General features: G+C 42.1%; 1 protein-coding gene across 2 annotated transcripts; it reads left to right on the plus strand.

The window, feature by feature from the left end:
* Positions 1-3993: 3993 nt before the first annotated feature.
* On the plus strand, positions 3994-14924 carry LOC137384989 (cytoskeleton-associated protein 4-like). 2 transcript variants are annotated; one of them, XM_068059720.1, is made up of 3 exons: positions 3994-4188; positions 4481-4861; positions 13593-14924. In XM_068059720.1, exons 2-3 carry the CDS (start codon positions 4568-4570, stop codon positions 14829-14831), a joined length of 1533 nt encoding a protein of 510 aa, XP_067915821.1. In that variant the 5' UTR covers positions 3994-4188; positions 4481-4567; the 3' UTR covers positions 14832-14924. The 2 variants fall into 2 exon arrangements, with proteins under 2 accessions (XP_067915821.1, XP_067915820.1); XM_068059719.1 differs by lacking the exon at positions 3994-4188 and having other exon boundaries at positions 4276-4861.
* The last annotated feature ends 4657 nt before the right edge of the window (positions 14925-19581 follow it).

Here is a 19581-nt window from a genome sequence, read left to right on the forward strand (position 1 = left end):
CCTAGATGTCAAGGATCAGTTCTAGCAGATACTTAATGCTACCATTAGCAGAATTCCCAGCACCAAGGGACTTCAACGTAAAAGTGGATACCGACAATGTGCATAGGGCACCAGGGAAGTGGCAAGATGTATGAAAATGGACAGAGGGTGCTGGAGCTATGCTGTTTCCATGGACTTTGTGAGATGAACTGCTAATTCCAAAGCAAGCCATGCCACAAGGTGTCCTGGAGACATCTGAAATCACACCACTGGCACCAGCTAGACCGCATCATCACTAGATGTACCAACCTCAACAGTGTCCTCATTGTTCATAGCTGTCACTGTGTTGACTGTGACACTGACCACTCCCTGATATGTAGCAAGGTCAGGCTTCAGCCAAGGAAGGTATACCATTCCAAGAAGAAAGGTCATCCTCAGATCAACACTTGCCATACCACTGACCCAGAAAGGCCCCAGGAGTTCCTCAACATCCTTTATCAGGCTCTTTCAGACAACAATGCCCAAGGCCAGAGTGGAGTGTCAAAGTGGGATTATCTGTGCGTCACCATCTATAACTCACTGCATACAGGGAAAGAGATCAGAGGAATGCTGAGGCGCATTGGACCGAAATGGAGTCAGTTTCTGCAACTGAGAGGAGAACCCTCTTGAGCTACAAGCAAGTCCCCAGCAAACAAAACCTGGATGCTCTCAGAACTGCCAGAATCAAGTCTCAGCAGACTGATCAGCACTGCGTCAATCTATTGGGCTAAAACTCTGCAACAACCTACAATCTGCTGCTGAATCCGTGGATGCTAGAGGGATGTATGAAGGAATTAAGAAAGCAACTGGCGCAGCAGCAACCAAATTGCCTCCCTTGAAGACAAAGACAGAATGATCATCACTGAGCCTAGCAAGCAGATAGGAACGTGGGTGGAGCATTACCTCGAACTCTGCAACGGAGAACATTGTCACTGAAGAAGCGCTCAGTGCCATTCCAGGCTTTCCTATCATGGAGGAACTGAACAGCGAGCCCACAATAGCAGAGCTCAGTAAGGCGATTGACTGTCTCACTAGCGGTAAAGTCCTGGGAAATGATGGTATTCCACCTGAAATTATCAAAAGTGGAAAACCAGCACTGCTGCAGCATCTCCACAAACCTTGGTGTCTTTGTTGGAAGGAAAGATCTGTGCCTCAAGACATGCGCGGTGCAAACATAGTCACCTGTACAAAAACAAGGGGGATTGCAGTGACTGCAACAATTACTGAGGCATCTCCTTGCTAAGTGTTGTGGGGAAGGACTTTGCTTGCGTTGCTCTGACCTGATTGCAGACCCTGGTGTTAGGTGGAATGACTGAAATGATCACTCGACACCTCAGGTCTGTGGTTCAATCGCCAAGAAGTCTTTACTTTTACACCGGTGGGGAGACAATCTCTACTGGTCAAGCCAGGAGACTTCTCCAATGATACAAATATTCGTGCGATATTTATCCTTCGCGTTACATTGCTTACGGTGTATCTTTTAAACTTCTCCAATCACAGCTAAAGCACGTACACTTGGGCTCCGACCATATTACTAATATAGCTTTTTGACAGTTTATCCATATTTTGCTGATATAGCAGTGACCGTTGTTCCACTAGGTGCCTTTTTCAACTACATGTTTTCCTCATCTATTTTTGCGACCCTGCCCCTCAAAGCAGGCATGTCCACTTTTTGTTCCCATTATTCTTCCCATCTGTCTCCTTTGTGGTCAACAGTTGTCTAGAGTTATTTTAGTTAATTGCTGTTGGTATCAGCAGTTATCAATCCTATAGTTAATCTTCTGATTCTTAGCAACTTGGAACTTACAATGTTTAAATGTCCCCCTTCACTGGCATCACACTTCTATCCCGAGTCTCAGTGCGGCTTCAGAGCTGGCAGATCGACAGCCAACATGATTTTCTCACTTCAGCAGCTACAGGAGAAGTACCATGAACAGTGCAGACAACTTTACATTGCCTTCATAGACCTCGTCAGCAGAGACAGACTCTTCAAACTGCTGCGGGAAATAGGCTGCCCTCCTGGACTCCTGCACATCACTTCTTCTTTCCACGAGAACATGCACAGTTCCATCAATTACAACGGAGCAACATCAGGTGTTTTCAAGATCAGCAGCAGGGTAAAGCAGGGCTGCGTCCTGGCGCCAACGCTCTTTGGCATATTCTTCTCCATTCTGCAAGTGTATGCTTTTGGTGACTCAAATGAAGGTGTCTACCTGCATTCCAGAACTGACAGGAATCTGTTCAACTTGGCAAGACTGCACAAAGTGTGTAAAGTCCTAGACCATGAGTTGCAGTTTGCTGATGACGCCACGCTAACATCCCGTATTGAAGTTCACTTGCAGCAGCTTGTAGGTTGGTTCTCCTGGGTCGGCAAGGAGTTTGGACTGACAATCAGTGTCAAAAAGACCAAAGTTATGGGCCAAGGCGTAGAGACTACACCTTCCATCAACATCGACGACCTCACATACCTTGGATCAACAATCACCAGCAACCTATCCCTTGATGCCAAAATCAGCACCAGGATTGCCAAGGCTGTAGCTGTCATGTCCAAGTTGAGAAGACGAGTAGGCATCAACAGCAAACTAACAAAAATACGGAGCTCTGCCTGTACCAGGCTTGTATTCTCAGCACTAAAACAAAAGCAAAATACTGCAGATGTTGGAAATCTGAAATAAAAAAAACAGAAAGTGCTGGAAATAGCAGGTCAGGCAGCATCCGTGGAGACAGTTAACGTTTCAGGTCTGTGACAGTTGTATTATTTTATTGTATTCTCAGCAGCCTGCTTTACAGCAGTGAAGCATGGACAACTTACGCAAGGCAAGAAAAGCGGCTGAACAGCTTCCACCTCTGCTACCTCAGACAAGTATTGGGCATCTCTTGGCAGGACAGAATGCTGAATACGGTGCAGTCCATCATCCCTGAGATGGATGGATGCCATCAAAATCGCCTTGTGCTCAGAGTATTTGCTTAATCTGATTTTGTAGTATTTACCTAGTGCTAAAAATGCTTTTGTGGGTTCTTTATAAACAAATATTGTGGTGTTTCTAGTCAGTTGCTGCTTCCCTCTGCATTACGGTATTCTGAGGAAACTGAAGACACACTACAAACCTATAAAAGGTCCCGCAATAAAATTACCCCAAACGGGTTTCTCCTTAGTTCTGGACTGCAGACATCTAGACAAGGACAGAATAATACTTTTTCCTTTTCCAGTGGGAGGCGGTCAGCTGGGAGTTGTACAGCAGTTGAAAGAAATAATGGTGATTTGGAAGCCCGAGGAGGAAGTATAATTTTTGTCATAAATCCATCAGACCTTACAAAAAATAAATACTTACATCACAAACGTTTGACAAATATCTTAAATCTGTGCCAAAATGTGAGAAATTAAAAATTTTTTTTTTAAAAAGGTCAAGTTCTAAGTAAGTAAAAACTAGTTGCAACTCGCAAGTTATAACTTTGAAATTATTATCCCGAGTCGCAAAAGTGACCTCAAATATTAATGCGCACCTCCCCCTTTTTATAACTCTCCTGAAATTCTTGACATACCCCTCAGCTAAAATATTTGTACTGGATACGAGGAAGGGAGAGAGAGAGAAGCAATGTCGTTTACCAACTAACTGTTCTTTTAAAATGTCGACAGATGTGTTCAATTCCACAGGTTCACCAACATATCTGAAGAGATTCAGTGCATTTCCATGTGCCAGTCTATTCTCTCGGTTGGTGGATCGCTTTGCTCTGTAGCCAGACTGCCACGTTGTGTGGGCAGGGAAATGGCAGCAAAAAGGATCTAAACAACATCCATTCGATTGATAGGATCCAAAGAAACTAATAACGCAAGGAAGCCTCCTTCATTCTTTTTCATATTAAAGGACTGCATCTTTTTTACATTTTGTGCGTCCGTTTCTATCGCGCTGGAGCTATTTGCATTATTCGACCGAATAATGACAGCTGCATCGCCTCTTCGCAATATTGCCCAATATATGTGCGTGCAAATACACGGGGAGTCCCCGCAACTCATTGCATGGTGTTTTAATGATCAAATCATCGTAAAATATTGCGTCTGAATGACAAAGTGTAAAAGGAAATTTCAAACAGAAGTACACCACACCGTAAGAACACAAACAGTGAAAGGGGCACAGGAGCACAGGAAGTGTGGAATTGTTCAAATGCCAGGTTAGTAATCGTAACTGAGAAAGATGAGAGTGAAGTTGCGGGATGTCGGAAGGTGATGTAACTAAAGTCTGCTGCACATCCCACTGAGCTTGCTCCCCTCCCAGAGTACGTGGCAGCAGCGGTCCCAGTCCTGCACTAATCATTGCAGCCCTGTCAGCATTAACAGCCCCAAGCGCTGAAAAATCAAACTTTTCAGCAACTTCTTGGGCTGGACATCCAGCCCAGCGATTCTCCGGGTTATTGGTGACCCTCCTCTGACCGGAGTTCTCAGAAAGTAACGTTTTCATTACAGGAACACACCACACTGACAGCAGCAACCAGCCTCGGATCGCTTGACTTTGGCGATTTCTTTGACTTGAAATTGCACTTTCTTGACAATATGTCTTCCGTAAAGCAAAGAAACAAAAATAATTCCGATCGGAGTTCGCACCCCATGCAGGATGACGTGGCAAAGAGGAGCTCGAAGGGAAGCAAAGGAGGGATAGGGTCAGGCTCGGCCATTGGCAAGGTGGTGAGTTGCTTCCTCTTTTTAATTCTGGCTGCGGCGGCTGCAGTTTTCGGCTGGTATATCCACAGCCTGTCGGAGCAGGTCAACCATTTTCACAAAAGGAACGAAGAAACATCCCTTCAAAGCCACGAACTGGCAAAGAAGATGGAAACTGTTTTGCAACAGGTAAGAGGCTCCCTTTAGTAGCATTGCTCTTTTAAGTTTTAACCATTCTTGAATATTTCTGCTCTATTTTCCAGTTCTGTGGCTGAAGTAAATGGAGACGGTCTCTCACTTTTAAAAAATCAATTTAAGAATGATATGGCCAATTTTCACACTTATGGTTGTTAAGGCCATTTAGACATAAGTTATACCAATCGCTTTGTTTATCACCTTATCTGTTTGCACTCTCGCCTTTAAGGATATATCTGTATGCTGAAGTCAAAAGGTGAGGTGAGCGTGACATCAAGGCAGCATTTGACAAATATGGCATCAAAGAACCCTAGTAAAATTGAATTCAGTGGGAACTGGCGGGGGGAGGAGGGGGGAACTCTCCAATGGCTGGAATTATATCTGGCGCAAAGGAAGATGGAAGGTGAATAAGCTGGAGGCCAATCATCTCAGTCCCAGGACATCGCTGCAGGAGTTCATCCTAGGCCCAATCATATTCAGCTGATTCATCAATGACCTTCCCCCCATCAGAATAGCCGAGGTGGGGATGTTCACCGATGGTGGCACATCGTGCAATTCCATTTGCGACTCCTCAAATAATGAAGCAGTCTGTGCCTGCATACAGCAAGACCTGGACAACATTCAGGCTTCAGCTGATAACTGGCAAGTAACATTTACACCACACAAGTGACAGGCAATGACCAACATGAGGGAATCAAACCATTTTCCCTTGACATTTAATTGTATTATCACAAAATCAACATCCTGGGTGTCACCATTGACAAGAAACAACTGGAACTGCCACACAAATACTGTAGCTAGAAGAGCAGGTCAGAGTTTGGGAATTTTGCAGTGAGTAACTCACCTGACTTCTCAAAGCCTTTCCACCATCTACAGAACACAAGTCAGGAGTGCGATGGAATACTCTTCACTTGTCTAGATGAATGCAGCTCCAACAATACTCAGGAAGCTTGACACCATCCAGGACAAAGAAGTCCACTTGAGTGGCATCTGATCCACCGCCTTCAACATTTACTTCCCCCACCACCGGTGCACAGTGGCAACAGTGTATACCAGCTCCAAGATACGATGCAGCAACTCACCAAGGTTCCTTCGACAGCACCTTCCAAACCCGCAGCCTCTATCACCTAGAAGAATGAGTGCAGCAGGTACATGGGAACACTACCACCTGTAAGTTCCCGTCCATGTCACACACCATCCTGACTTGGAACTGTATCGCCGATCCTTCAAAATCCTGGAACTCCCTCCTTAACATTACTGTGCAAGTAACTACACCACATGGACTTCAGCAGTTCAAGGCAGTGGCTCACCGCCCCACCTTCTCAAGGGCAATTAAAGATGGGCAATAAATGCTGGCCTTCCCAGTGTTGCCTACATCCCATGAACGAATAAAACAAAATGACATCTTAGCTTCTGAAAATCCATATTTACAAAATCCACAGCATTCCTTTTGTCTGCACATACTGTAACTTCCTTGAAAAATTCAATTAAATCAGTCAGTTGCCCATTGTTGACTATACCTGATTAACTCAGGTCTTTCCAAGTATTCCATCAATTTAATCTTGTATTATAGACTCTAGTGGTTAAACTTGTAAAGCTTTAAAATTGTTTGGTTGAATCTTTCATAGATGGGAGTGTAAATTGGAGAATTGGACATGGAGATCAGTGCTTCCAATTCAGAGTGATTATGTTTAATCACCAGAAAATCATTGGTGCTATGAATCAACTGCAATTCACTTCATGCCTAATTCTCCAATATATGCTCCTGTTGACTGAGGCTCCAAACCACAACAAATTCTCAAAAGAAAATGCATTTAGCCACATCGGCGAAAAGACAACCATCTTTTGGAGCAGCCTTCAATGGACAGATCCTCCCAAAAATTACAGACACCTTTTCTCATGTCTGAACCTCTAAATAATCAAACATTCATGTATGGTCTTGTAAGACTACAGATAATTATTTTACTGAAACATTCTTTACCAGCAGGGATAGTCACCAACATGTTGCACTACTGACATTTGCCAAAATTATTGGCTCAGCCAAGGACACGGGGGCAATTAATCTGTATAAAAGGGTATAGCCAATCTAATGCCATCAAAACACAGTCCTATTTAAAACACATTTCTCCCTATAAATAAAGTAACTAAGCATTCAAACATCAATGAAGAGCAGCACAACTGTATTCGCTAGCCAGCAAACAAAATAATATGCAATGCCAATGCAAATTACTTTTGTTGACAGAATTGAGCTAGCTACACCGTGTCATGGGGTGGTAGATGGACATTATTGGATGAGCTCTGTGGAGTCACACTTTGTCAGAAGTGCAAATTCATCCAACAAACCATGAAACTCAAGGAAAGAATTGTTATTGTGCTTATTGGGGTGAGGCAGTAGAAAAATCAGCAATAGGAAGACAGACAATTTCTCACACTGCCGTTGTCACAAAACAATTTAACCCATGGTGAATGTTTGTGTAGCTTCTCCACTTACTTGTAATATGTGTCTGAAGACAGGGCAGCCAACAATAGGGCAGTAATCTCTAAATCAGGAGAATTTTATAGGATGGAGCAGATGATACTTTAGAAGAGCCATGAAAAGCAGAGTGGGTCAGGAAGGGAAAAAGAGATTAACGGAAGGTATCCAAGACTAGTTTATTCAACGTGACAGGCTGTTAAACTAGGTCCTGGATTCTAAAACACAGAAACAACATGGGCAAAATTTCATTTGCACACCAAAGCAAGTGACAAAATTAGATAAACACAATTACAAATAAAGAGTGCCCTTCAGTTCCTCCAATAAAGTGATTCTGTTAAATTCACTATGTCTATATCTTAGTCAATCACTGTCAATTCTGATTCAGCTCTGACAAGATAATTATTAACAAAAAGCTTCTCTGCAAAACGTTGAGCAGTTATTACTGCATGTATTATTCAATTACAAAATGTTTAGTCACTATCTGTAGGACTGTACTCCATCCAGACTAACCAATTTATGTCCAAGTCAAATCTCTTACCTGTTAGCAAAGGTGCACTTATAACATGATGTAATTATATGATTCAGACAACTTTCAAATGACATTGGCCACTCAGGTTATCTGCCATCAAACCGGATAGTAAATGATGCACATTGCAGTTACCGATTTTTGACGTATTTGTAAAATTTGTCCATTAATCCAATTCGCAGCAAAAAAAGTTACTGACTGTTTCTAACATAGTCATTAAAACATAATAAAATTTTACTATGTCTTCCCCGACAGTTCTTAAAACTGCAAATATAGCATGGATTTTCTTAAGGAATCGTAGGCAGTTCATAATAGGTTAAGGTTTATTAAAACTATCGCTATATTGTATTTGCTAACTATTGTAAATGGGTCAGCAGCATCCTGTTTTCGCCAATATCACTCTGCCCCAATACACCGTACTCTTGTGTTCATGAGGAACATACAGTGCTAACTTTTGGAGATTCTTGCCTGTTTTCCCCTCAGTGCAAGTTCTGGAACAAAGTGATTCCAAATGGATAGCAGCGGAGTTGTGACATTTATATAGAAATAAAAGTCCAGTAACTTCAACATGTCATTTAGCTAGTGTCCCAAGTGAAAGTAATGCATGCCAGAGCGTAGAAATTGAGAAATTCCCTAAGTGACTTTTGCCATTTTAAAATTAGTTTACGTAACACAAGCCGTTAAACGTATGTTTTAAAATATCTGAGCTGCTAAGTTATTTTAAAATGCAACGTTTAAGGCTTGGAACAGGGGTGTCCAATGTTTTTGCCTGGGGTGGGGGGGCACATTACAATCTTGGGACTGGTGAGACAGTTTTGGAAAGATAAAGGCATTAAACATTTATCTTCCATTAAAACAACAACTGTGCATTTTTGTGAAGAAGGATTAAATGAGGAGACTAATTTATTGACTTAGTTTCTCGTCACTATTTTGGACACTGATTTAGTGAGATACCTGGCATTTTTGTGCTTGCACAAGTAGTCAATGTCTGCCTGCCCATTTGTGAAGTGATGCAGAGTATTCCGGATAGATGTCCATCTGTCAGGAGTGATCTTGGTTGCTCTCTCTCCCTTCTCGCTCTCTGTGTGTCTCTCTCTCCCCCTCCATCTCTGTGTCCCCCCACTTTGCTCCCCCTGTGTTCCCCCCCCACCGTATTGTTCCACCGCCCCCGTGTTGCTCCCTCTCCTCTCAGTGTTTCTTCCCCTTTGTTGTCCCCCCCACTCTGTGTTGTCCCTCCCCTCTCTGTGCCCACCCCCCACCTCTCTCTTTGTGTCCCCTCTCTCTCTGTGTCCCCTCTCTCTCCCCCACTCTCCCTCTTTCTCTGTACCCCCACTCTCTTTCTCTCTCCCCCACTCTCTCTCTGTACCCCCCACTCTTTCTCTGCACCCCTCACTCTCTCTCACTTCCCCACTCTCTCTCTGTACCCCCACTCTCTCTCCCTCCCAGTGTCTCTCTCTCTCCCCCCCCTTCTCTCTCTCTCCCCTTCTCTCTGACTGCTGCTGAGAGCGGGAACAGTGCTTTTGACCTTTGGACAGCTTCGTGGTTTTCCAGCGGACTTCAAAAAAATTGGAACCAGCCGATGAACCCTGAATCTGTCCAAAGTTTGGAAGCGCTGTCTCCGTTTCAGCACCTGTCTGCTATGATACTGGCATTTGCGATTTTTTTTAAAACTGATTTGAAGAAGCCAATGAGAAATTTCTCATCCGTGAAATTACCTGTCACAAATGTCAAAATCTTTTACCACGGACACTGATGTTCGTGTATGGACAGGTTGTCGACCCCTGTGTTCAAGCATACCCCTTGAAATATTAGAACCATGTTTCTTTAAATAGGTTTATTCCCTAACTGGCTTATTTATGAATGCATAATTTTAGAATGTTTTTGGTAAAACTGGGTGGATTTTACCAGCCCCCCCCGCAACATTGGGGATCATGGGGGGGGGGGTCTGGAAAATGACTGCGGGAGAAGCCCGCCATGGGCCTCACCACCGGGAAGGCTCTGCCTCCTATTACTGGGGGGCAGTGATGCCTCATGGCAGCCCCCCGGCTGCTTGGTGATGGGAGCAGGATTTAAATATGTTAATTAATGAATTAATTACCTTTCCTCTCCCGTCGGCCACCCTGCTGCCATATTCTGGACGGTTGCTGGGACTCCCACGCCTTCGGATCTCCAACCAGAGATCAGATGCGGGACATTGGTGGGGAGCGGGGAGGAGGTAATTTTTCAGGGCGGGAGTGGGGGGGTGGGTGCGGGAGCAGGGTAAAACTTTATTGATTGGTTATAGGCGTTAGTAGGAAGTGGTAAGGTTCAACGTTTGTAAATTTTGAGGTGGGAGGGGAAGGTCGGGACCTCAAGGTAAGTTTTTTTGGGGGAGAGGGCAACAATAATTTGTTTCATCATTGAGGGAGTGGGAGAGGGTTTTGAAACTTTTAAAAAATGTTTTATTTATTTAGAGATACAGCACTGAAACAGGCCCTTCGGCCCACCGAGTCTGTGCCGACCATCAACCACCCATTTATACTAATCCTACATTAATCCCATATTCCTACCACCTACCTATACTAGGGGCAATTTATAATGGCCAATTTACCTATCACCTGCAAGTCTTTGGCTGTGGGAGTAAACCAGAGCATCCGGCGAAAACCCACGCAGTCACAGGGAGAACTTGCAAACTCCACACAGGCAGTACCCAGAATTGAACCCAGGTCGCTGGAGCTGTGAGGCTGCGGTGCTAACCATTGCGCCACTGTACTTCAATATTAAAATGTATACAACTTTAAAAGTTTAAATGAAGCCAAAGGGCTTGAAGCCCTTTAAAATTGGCGCTGGCGCCTGCACAGTGGCGCCAGATGGTGTTGCCAGGGACGTAAAGCCCGCCCTCTCCATGTCATCGGGGGGGGGGGGGGGTGCGGGGGTGCAGTCAGCCCTGGCCATTTAGATGAGCTGCTGTGCTAAATACCGCAGTGGCTGTGCAGAGTAATTCTCACATGTGCGTGTTTTTGAAGCTCGCCGCCGATGGAAAAATCCAGCCCACTGTTTCTGAGATAGTAGAACCAATTCTCATTTTTAGTTTTTAGTTTTAGAGATACAGCACTGAAACAGGCCCTTCGGCCCACCGAGTCTGTGCCAACCATCAACCACCCATTTATACTAATCCTACACTAATTCCATATTCCTACCACATCCCCACCTGTCCCTATATTTCCCTACCACCTACCTATACTAGGGGCAATTTATAATGGCCAATTTATCTATCAACCTGCACGTCTTTGGCATGTGGGAGGAAACCGGAGCACCCGGAGAAAACCCACGCAGACACAGGGAGAACTTGCAAACTCCACACAGGCAGTACCCAGAATTGAACCTGGTTCGCTGGAGCTGTGAAGCTGCGGTGCTAACCACTGCGCCACTGTGCTGCCCTAAAAGGAAAACACAATATTAGTTAATGCACAACAATGAAATAGCTAACTTTATCCATTTACGGAAAGCCAGAGGAGAGATGAGTACAGCACTGTCTATCAATAACACTCTCCAGATGCTGTATCACGTGAATAAGTTGAAGTAATCAATAACTTATGAGCAGTTTGGGTCTGGGAGGGTTGGATCATTATATATAGACCTCAGAATCAAAATAATTGGGAAATAAGGGATGAATGGTTAGGTGAAATGTATAATTAAGAACAAAAGAATCTGGGAATTTCATTTCTGTTTCCTAGGATTTTGGAATAGTTAACTTGCACAGAAAATGTTCAGCCATTATTATGCTTCATGCACCAGTGGAGTACCAACTGCACATGGCTAATGACACAAGAAGGCACCATTGTTGTACTACCTGCTTGCATTGATGAATATGCCAGAACTGCACCATACATCTACACTTCTTTCTTAGTGTCTAACTGTGATCAAAGTGACATGAACTAATGGGGCACTGAGCACTTTCTGAATGATGGTAAAACAAAGTTACCTGATTTTAGAAGAGTGGCTGCAAGCTAGACTTTGCAGTGTTCCGCATTGCTGCTGCTGCTGCTGCAAATTGAAAACAAATGTGCAAGATCAGCTTTCAGAGGTTTTAAATGCCTTGTGATGTTTTTTCTACATTAAGGTCACTATATAAATGCTGTTTTTGTTGTCTCACTTCCTCTGATACCAGCTAAACCTTACAACATGAAGCTGTACCTTTGGTACCAGCACACCAATGTCATGACATGGCACAAGTTCTAAAATGGAAGTTAGCACTGAGAGAAGCATATTTAACTCATAATATTGTTACAATCATGGTTCGTGGTAATTTTCTCGAGGTAACTTTTAATTTGGGAATTGAATTTGTTTTAATGCAAGACAAATGAAAACACCTGGTTTGAGAAGCTGGCAAACAAATCTAGGGTGGTTATAAATCAAAGGGTGGCCTATATTTATTTAGTAAGGTCATAATGGGAAGTATGAAAACCCTAAACAATGGGAACCTCTCTGAACTTCTTGATGGAGATGGTGTGTCTGCAGCTGCCTCGATCAGGGTTTAAATTATTCATATGATTTCCCAGAACAAAGAGATGTTTTGGGAGTTGGAGGTAATTAGCTTAAATTGCTATCTGAGACATTCCATTTGTACCACATTGCTCTGGAGATAGATTATGAAAGGGGTGCCTATAGGTGTTTTGATCTTTGTGCTTGCTGACAGACAAGCAGTTGGCTTTTGGAAAAGCTGTTGGCTTCAGACACTATTGGTCACAGAGAAAGCTGTTGTCTTTGAAAGCAGCTGGGCTCAAGCGCATAGAGGCCCTTAGAAACTGGGGTTTGTCTGTTTTGAGGCAGGCCCATGCTCAAGCTGGGTAGCCCAGATTTGGGAGGTGATTTCATACCTCGGAAAAAAGCTGAGAAACTAGGGAATCAAAGTGAATTCCTAAGAGCTGTGGTACAGTTTGGATTGCTCCCAGGAGAAATGAACAAACTATCAAGATCCTATAACATATAGGGGAACTATTGGGTAGAATTAAAAGTCAAATGGGGATGTTCTGTTGAGATTTAGAGTTTAGAGCACATGTCTTTGTGTTTTTAAAAAATATTTTAAGATTAAAGTATGTGTTTCCAAGTTAGTAGTATTTTATACCATGTTCATGAATTCTTTGCCCCCAAATAGCGCATGTTGTCCAGTGTGTATATTTGAACTTAAGGTGATCCTTAAAAGTTTCCAGTTTATATTTCAAGATTTCAAAACAAATACTGTAAGGAACTGTAGCATTTTTATGTTTCTCATAAAAGTTATGGCAGGGAAAGTATTAGACCAGGAGTCCATTGAGTTACTATAGAATTACCATAGACAACTATTACCATGGAAATTAAGCTGAATCTGTTCTGTTGTTTACTGCATATTTTCTTTTCGCATCTGTTAATTTGACAAACCAAATGTGTGGTATTTTCCCTCTCTATGTGTTTTTCTTTGAAGGTGGTGGGTAAATTGCAGTTTATTGTGGTAATATTTTAACCATTCAGAGTGCACTGAATGGTTAAATGAATGAATATTTCTGAATTAACATTTAGTTGTTAGCAACACATTTCAGTTGCAGCAAATGCCAATTCTGTCAATTACCCAAGAGGTTAAGCATTCAGATGCATTTATTGGAAGGACAGATGTAATTATTCTCATTGTATTTTGTGTTATCTTTCCAGTCACTAGCACATTATGATATTACTGTTTTATATGAAGATTCTGTCATCTATTGCAGGTGGAATCTACGAAAATCTTGATTAACAGACTGGACTCAGTTTTGCATCACACCCAACAGGAGCTGCAAGGAACTATCAAAGCTGTCAACAAGGGTGAAAGCAAGACAAATCAAATTGGTGAAACTCTGCAAAAGCTGCAAAATGAAATCCTTCGTGACCTCACTGATGGTATCCAAGATGTAAAGGATGCGAGAGAGCGAGATGTTACATCTCTTGAAAAAACTGTGGAGGAAAGATTAACAGAATTAACCAAATCAATCCACGATAACATTGTTGCTTTTACAGAGGTACAGGAGAAGAGTCAGAATAACATTGATGAAATTAAGTCAAAGGTCAGTTCACTGGAAACAACTGTTGAGACAAAGGGTCAAGAAATTCTAACTTTAGTCAGTAAATATGATCAGTTGAAAAGCACCTTACATTCACAGCTTACTGCACAGGAAACACTGAAGCAATCAGTCTCTAAGACTGAAATATCTCTCAATGCTGTGTCTGAAGAGATTCACGATTGTTGGCAAGATTTACAGAAAACTAAAAACAGCTTGAATGAGCAAGAAAAAATACTGCTTTCAAAAACAATTGATGCTTCAGCAAATGCTGAAAAGCAAAATGAAAATTTTGAATCCCGATTAACCACGACAGAAGAAAACGTCATGGCTTTGAATACAGCTACAACACACTTATCTGAAAAACTAGAGTTCTATGATCTAGATTCAGTGCAGCGTACAATGAGAAGTGTGGCTGAGTCTCAGGTGTCCCTCAGCAATGACATCCAAACATTAAAAGCAAACCTGGATGATCTGCAAAGTCCAGTGACAGATGAAGCACTCAATGCTCTGCAGAATGAAATGCAAGCTCTAGAATCACGTCAGAAGCAAAACATTGAGGAAATGCAATCCGAACACAAGGAAAGGTTAAAGCAATTGGAAAAGAATGTCAGTGAAATTGGTGAAAAAAGTAAGAATGTTGCAGCTGCATTAAACTCCATGGAAGAGACTATACAGTCTGAGATTGATGAGAAATTATCATCAATGGAAACTTCCATGGATGAATTGAGATCTTCGATCAGTGAGGCAAAGAGTGAACTGGAAGCATTAGGGTCAACTGTGGACAGCCTACTCTCAAAACCTGGAGAGTCTGAGACTGCTGAGGATGAACTGGCATCCCTAAAGCTGTCACTGAATGAGTTGCAATCTGATGTTGATAAATTATCAGTATCTTTAAATAGAATGCATTAAGGCATTAATTATAACCAATTAGGCAAAAGTTTTAAACAATCTCAATATCATAATGAATAAAACATAGTTCTGAAAAATCAAATTTAAAGAGATTGTTTTATATGTTTTTTATAATGAAATACAAACATATGTAATGTATTGCAATACTTTGCAGTTAAGAAATAAAAGTTCTAAAATTAACATTTTTCAATATAAGTTTAGTTTTACACTGATAACTTGTAAAATAAACCTTTTGAACTGCAATAGGAATTCTTCCAGCTAAAAGCCAACAAATTGCCCTTCAATCCTTCTTCTGTCCAAAGGCACGGTTTACAGATTCAGATTGCATGCATTTATAGCAAACATGTTGGTTCAATTCCCTCTGGCCTTGAAATAGCAGCGGCAAAAATTCAACTCACAGCTTCCTGTTTTTCCAGCGGAAATCAGTGTTCGTTCATTGAATTTTATGTCATGGTCTGCTGTTCTTGAAATGCACCACAGTATATTGGCTCAAGCAACTTTATCCACTGTGGCTCTGTGATAACACCCTCATCTCTGAGTCAGAAGATGGTGCGTTCACTCCAGAGATTTGAACATATAATCTAGGCAGACACTGAAAGAATGTTACACTGTCATAGGTACTGTCTTTCAGATATGTTATAAACTGAGGCCGTTTCTGCCCTCTTTGGTGGAAGTAAAAGATCCTATGCCACTATTTAAAGAAGTGAAAGGGAGTTCTAACCAGTGTCCTAGCCTGATCTGTCAACCAACATCACTAAAAAACAGATTATCTGGTCATTATCACATTGCTGCTTGTGGGACCCTGTTGTGTGCAAATTGTTTGCCATGTTTCCTACATTATAATGGTGATTCCCCTCAAAAGTACTTCACATCCTGAGGTTATGAAAGAAGCCATATAAATCCAAGTTCTTTCTTTCTTAATCGTACAGGGAAATCACCTGAAACGGGCATTAGGTTACTTAGAGATGCAACTTTGGGCCCTACAGGCATTATAAGACCCTAAAAGTGAAATTCAAGCACAAATGCATATATGCCATGCACATGCCACCTTGTTGTACCAGGTGTTCAGCAGCCTGAACAGCAATCATTAAAACAACCATTGGAGAACACTCAGGAAATGGTCCAGTTTTTGTTTTTGTGGGCTCAGGAGAAGCAGGATTGCCTAGTGCTGACCAATTTGAAGTCCTCCCCGGGATTGCCGGTCCACCACCAACACATTCTACCCACCCCCCGCACTCACCCTACCCCAAGACCTGATCTGCTGGCCAGCTCAACGTAGGAGCTGGCTGTGAGCTGCAGGGGAGTGCCCATTTGATACCTGTAGCTCACTTGCAGCATTTAAATGTGACCCAAACTAAATTTGGCATGGGCTAGCAGAGTTCCACCAACTTTGTGTCCAATTTAGATGCAAGTTGCATTTCTCTCACATTGTGTGGCATTAACATGGGAACACTTAATGTAATCATATGAAATTCATTTGTCTGCTATTTTAACCTAGGTCTGGCTCTTACCAAATTATAAAACTAAATCTACCACTAGAAAAGATAGAACTATTGTTTCGAAGTTATTGATGGAGTGTAGGATGGCCAACCAATCTCATTAAGAAGGAGGACTCTGGTAAGTGTGGAAGGTACATTGAAGTACAGTGGGTATTTCTTTAGTTTAATCTCCAATCCATCATCCAGCTGTCATAAGCACACTGATCATAGATGGCACAAAACTCATCATCACACTCATCATGTACCAATTGCTGCCATTCTTATATTCAAGGTTTGCCTTCCATAGTCCTACCATCTTCTGAGGGTGCTTACCTTCAGCCATATTGCAGCTATTTTGTTCAGTGCAACTTCATACGGGTCACTCTTCAATACTTCAGTTCTTGCCACTTTGTCATTCTGGCTGATACCGAAAATCTAACAGTTATGTCATTGATAGCAAGCCAAGCCATGCAGTTTGCTGTACCTTAAAATGTCTACAAATGATTACATCATTATCAGATAAAGATCTTGCATTAAATGGGAAATTTAACCAGGAAGTAAAGTTTGATGTTTGTTAAGACATCCCACAGATGGATAATGTAATCTGTTTCACTAAGGTGCATGGAAATATTCAAAATGATCAAACATTTTGATTTCAATGCAGCTTATTCAGTAGTTACTGGTGATTTAGACAAATGCGATAATGTAAAATAGGAATATAACTCAAAGAACACAGTAAGAAAAACGCCAGCGGCCCTCAATGGCTTCAACAATGATTCATATTTTTATGCAGAATAAGTTTGGCCTCTTCACTTCTGTACAGCTGCTCACCCATATAAAATGGGCACTTCTGTTTTATGCCCATGAGAACTTGGCTTCTGAAAGATGTGATTGAGATGGAGATAGCAAAGGAAGTTTGATTTCTTTTGATCTTTATCTTGGTTGCATTATTTTTGCTGCTGCCTTCTTTCCTTTGATAACACAGAACACCTTTCCCCCCCAACTAATGCTGCTGCCACAGCTGCTGCCTCCCCAACAGTGGCCACAGTACTCAGAACAGACATTCCATTGGGCCTTCTAATGTCTGGTACGCATTTGAAAGTGAAGAAGAAGACAAGCACAAGGAGGAAGATGGGTTTGGGCTCAGTGAGGAATTCCTATTCTTTTGTAGTCTCCTATAACCTTTGTGTATTTCACACACTCCCCCTTCCTTTTGACTTTTAAAAAAATGTATTTTTAAAAATTCCCAGAATCACAGAATCGTTGCAGTGCAGAAGGAGGTTATTCGGCCCATCGTGTCTGCACTGGCTGTCTGAAAGAGCAATTCCCACAGTTCCATTCCCCCGCCTTCTCCCCATAACCCTGCACATTCTTCCTTTTCATATAAATGTCTAATTACCTTTTGAATGCTTCATTTGAACCTGCCTCCACATTCTCAGGCAGCACATTCCAGACCTTAACCACTCGCTGTGTGAAAAAGTTTTTCCTCATGTCACTTTTGCTTCTCTGACCAAATACTTTAAACCTGTGCCCTCTCGTTCTTGATCCTTTCACGAGTGGGAAGAGCTTCTCTCAACCTACTCTGTCCAGACCCCTCATGATTTTGAATACCTCTATCAAATCTCCTCTCAGCTTTCTCTTCAAGGAAAACAGTCTTAACTTCTCCAATCAATCTTCATAACTGAAATTCCTCATCCCTGGAACCATTCTCATGAATCATTTCTGTACTCTCTCCAATGCCCTCACGTCTTTCCTCAAGTGCGGCACCCAGAACTGGATGCAATACTCAAAACAGAGGCCGAACTAGTTTTTTTTCATCCTTTTCCCTGATAGCAATTTACAATTTGAGGACTGAGATAAAGACTTTCAATGTTGAACACATTTCTTTATGTGTTCCATATTGTTATTTTGTAACAGGCTCCTTTTCAGAAAAATCTTTCAAAGAAGAACAGAACTGAAGTGAATTCAAACAAGTAAATCTTCACGGAGCATGTTTGCTAAGTGACATTGGTTGTGTCATTGTTCCATTACAGTCTAACTGGAAATGATGATGCTTCCATCTATCAGTTTTGCTATCAAGCTTGACAATAGACCGTATTAAAAAAACAACTGTCGGCCAATCTATAAACAAACCAAAGAAGTACAAATTGGTATTCCATGTGGATCCCTCTGCTGATGTCAACGTAGCACATGCTTCTGTTCCACTTGATTGATGTAGCTACGTTCTGAATTCCAGAGAGGAACACTGAGACTTTACTGTCTTCATTTCAAATTCCATTTAATTTTCTGCTCCAAGTGTGATCACTATTGTCAGATGTATTTGAGTCCTCACTTGCCAATAATGATGGTTCAGCTCCATAAAACAGAGAAAATGATAGTCAGTTATTTTCTCTGCAAAATTTTTAGTCTGCTGCACTTTGCAATGTACAGATGTAGTCAGTGTTTGCAACTGCAATGGCTGACAGAGAAGAAATTGGTATGAACTTCAACAAAGCAACCCTGAACCTCCTGAGGCAAATCCAAGCACCAGGGCATGTGCTTATTCACTCATTGTTTGAAACAAGTTTACGTTGGCTGCTCTCAAACTCATTCAGCATATTTTGTATACTAGAAGTCAGCACTTACCCTGCAGGAGTGGTCCCCCAGGTCCCGCAGGAGTCCTCGGATTTCCGCAGCCCCAGAACGCCCCCAGATCTTCAGAGAATCAAGAGAGACAGCATTTCCCCAATCTAATTGCTGTTGAAGCTCTGCAACTCCAACTGGTGGAACCATTATTGGATGGGTTATGATATGCCCATGTTGTGATCAAGAAGATGGTAGCAATGCACTCAGATATTTTATAGTGAGTGGCACTTTTGATATCTGCTATTCATCGAGTAAGGAATTAATTTGTCAGTTTTCTCATGACAAGTTTTGATTATCCTCCCTGGGAGTGAGTAGGTATCAGTGCTCTCTTTGGGGTAAGATGGTTTCACTATAACATGCTTAATGATAAAAGTTTGGAAGCAGTAATCCAATAACTGAACCAAGCAGGTTTGTGATATTCCAGGGCACTGTTGGTTGACCATCCAGTACTGGAACCTAGAGTGATACATGTATATGGAGTGCATACTCCAAATTGAACAAATAGATATTCTGGGTGTAGATGTCTCAGCAGCTTGGTTTGGAGACTCTCAAAAAATAGAACTTCTGATGAAAGGTCATCAACCCCAAATGTTAACTCTGTTTCTCTGTCCACAGATGCTGCCAGACCTGGTGAGTATTTCCAGCAC

Source organism: Heterodontus francisci, chromosome 27 (genome assembly GCF_036365525.1).
Source record: "Heterodontus francisci isolate sHetFra1 chromosome 27, sHetFra1.hap1, whole genome shotgun sequence".
Classification (NCBI taxonomy): domain Eukaryota; kingdom Metazoa; phylum Chordata; class Chondrichthyes; order Heterodontiformes; family Heterodontidae; genus Heterodontus; species Heterodontus francisci.

Coding starts and splice junctions, on each gene's coding strand:
- LOC137384989 (XM_068059720.1), top strand. CDS start 4,568: ATGTCTTCCGTAAAGCAAAGAAACAAAAATAATTCCGATCGGAGTTCG. Junction 4,862..13,592: donor TGGAAACTGTTTTGCAACAG/GTAAGAGGCTCC, acceptor CATCTATTGCAG/GTGGAATCTACGAAAATCTT.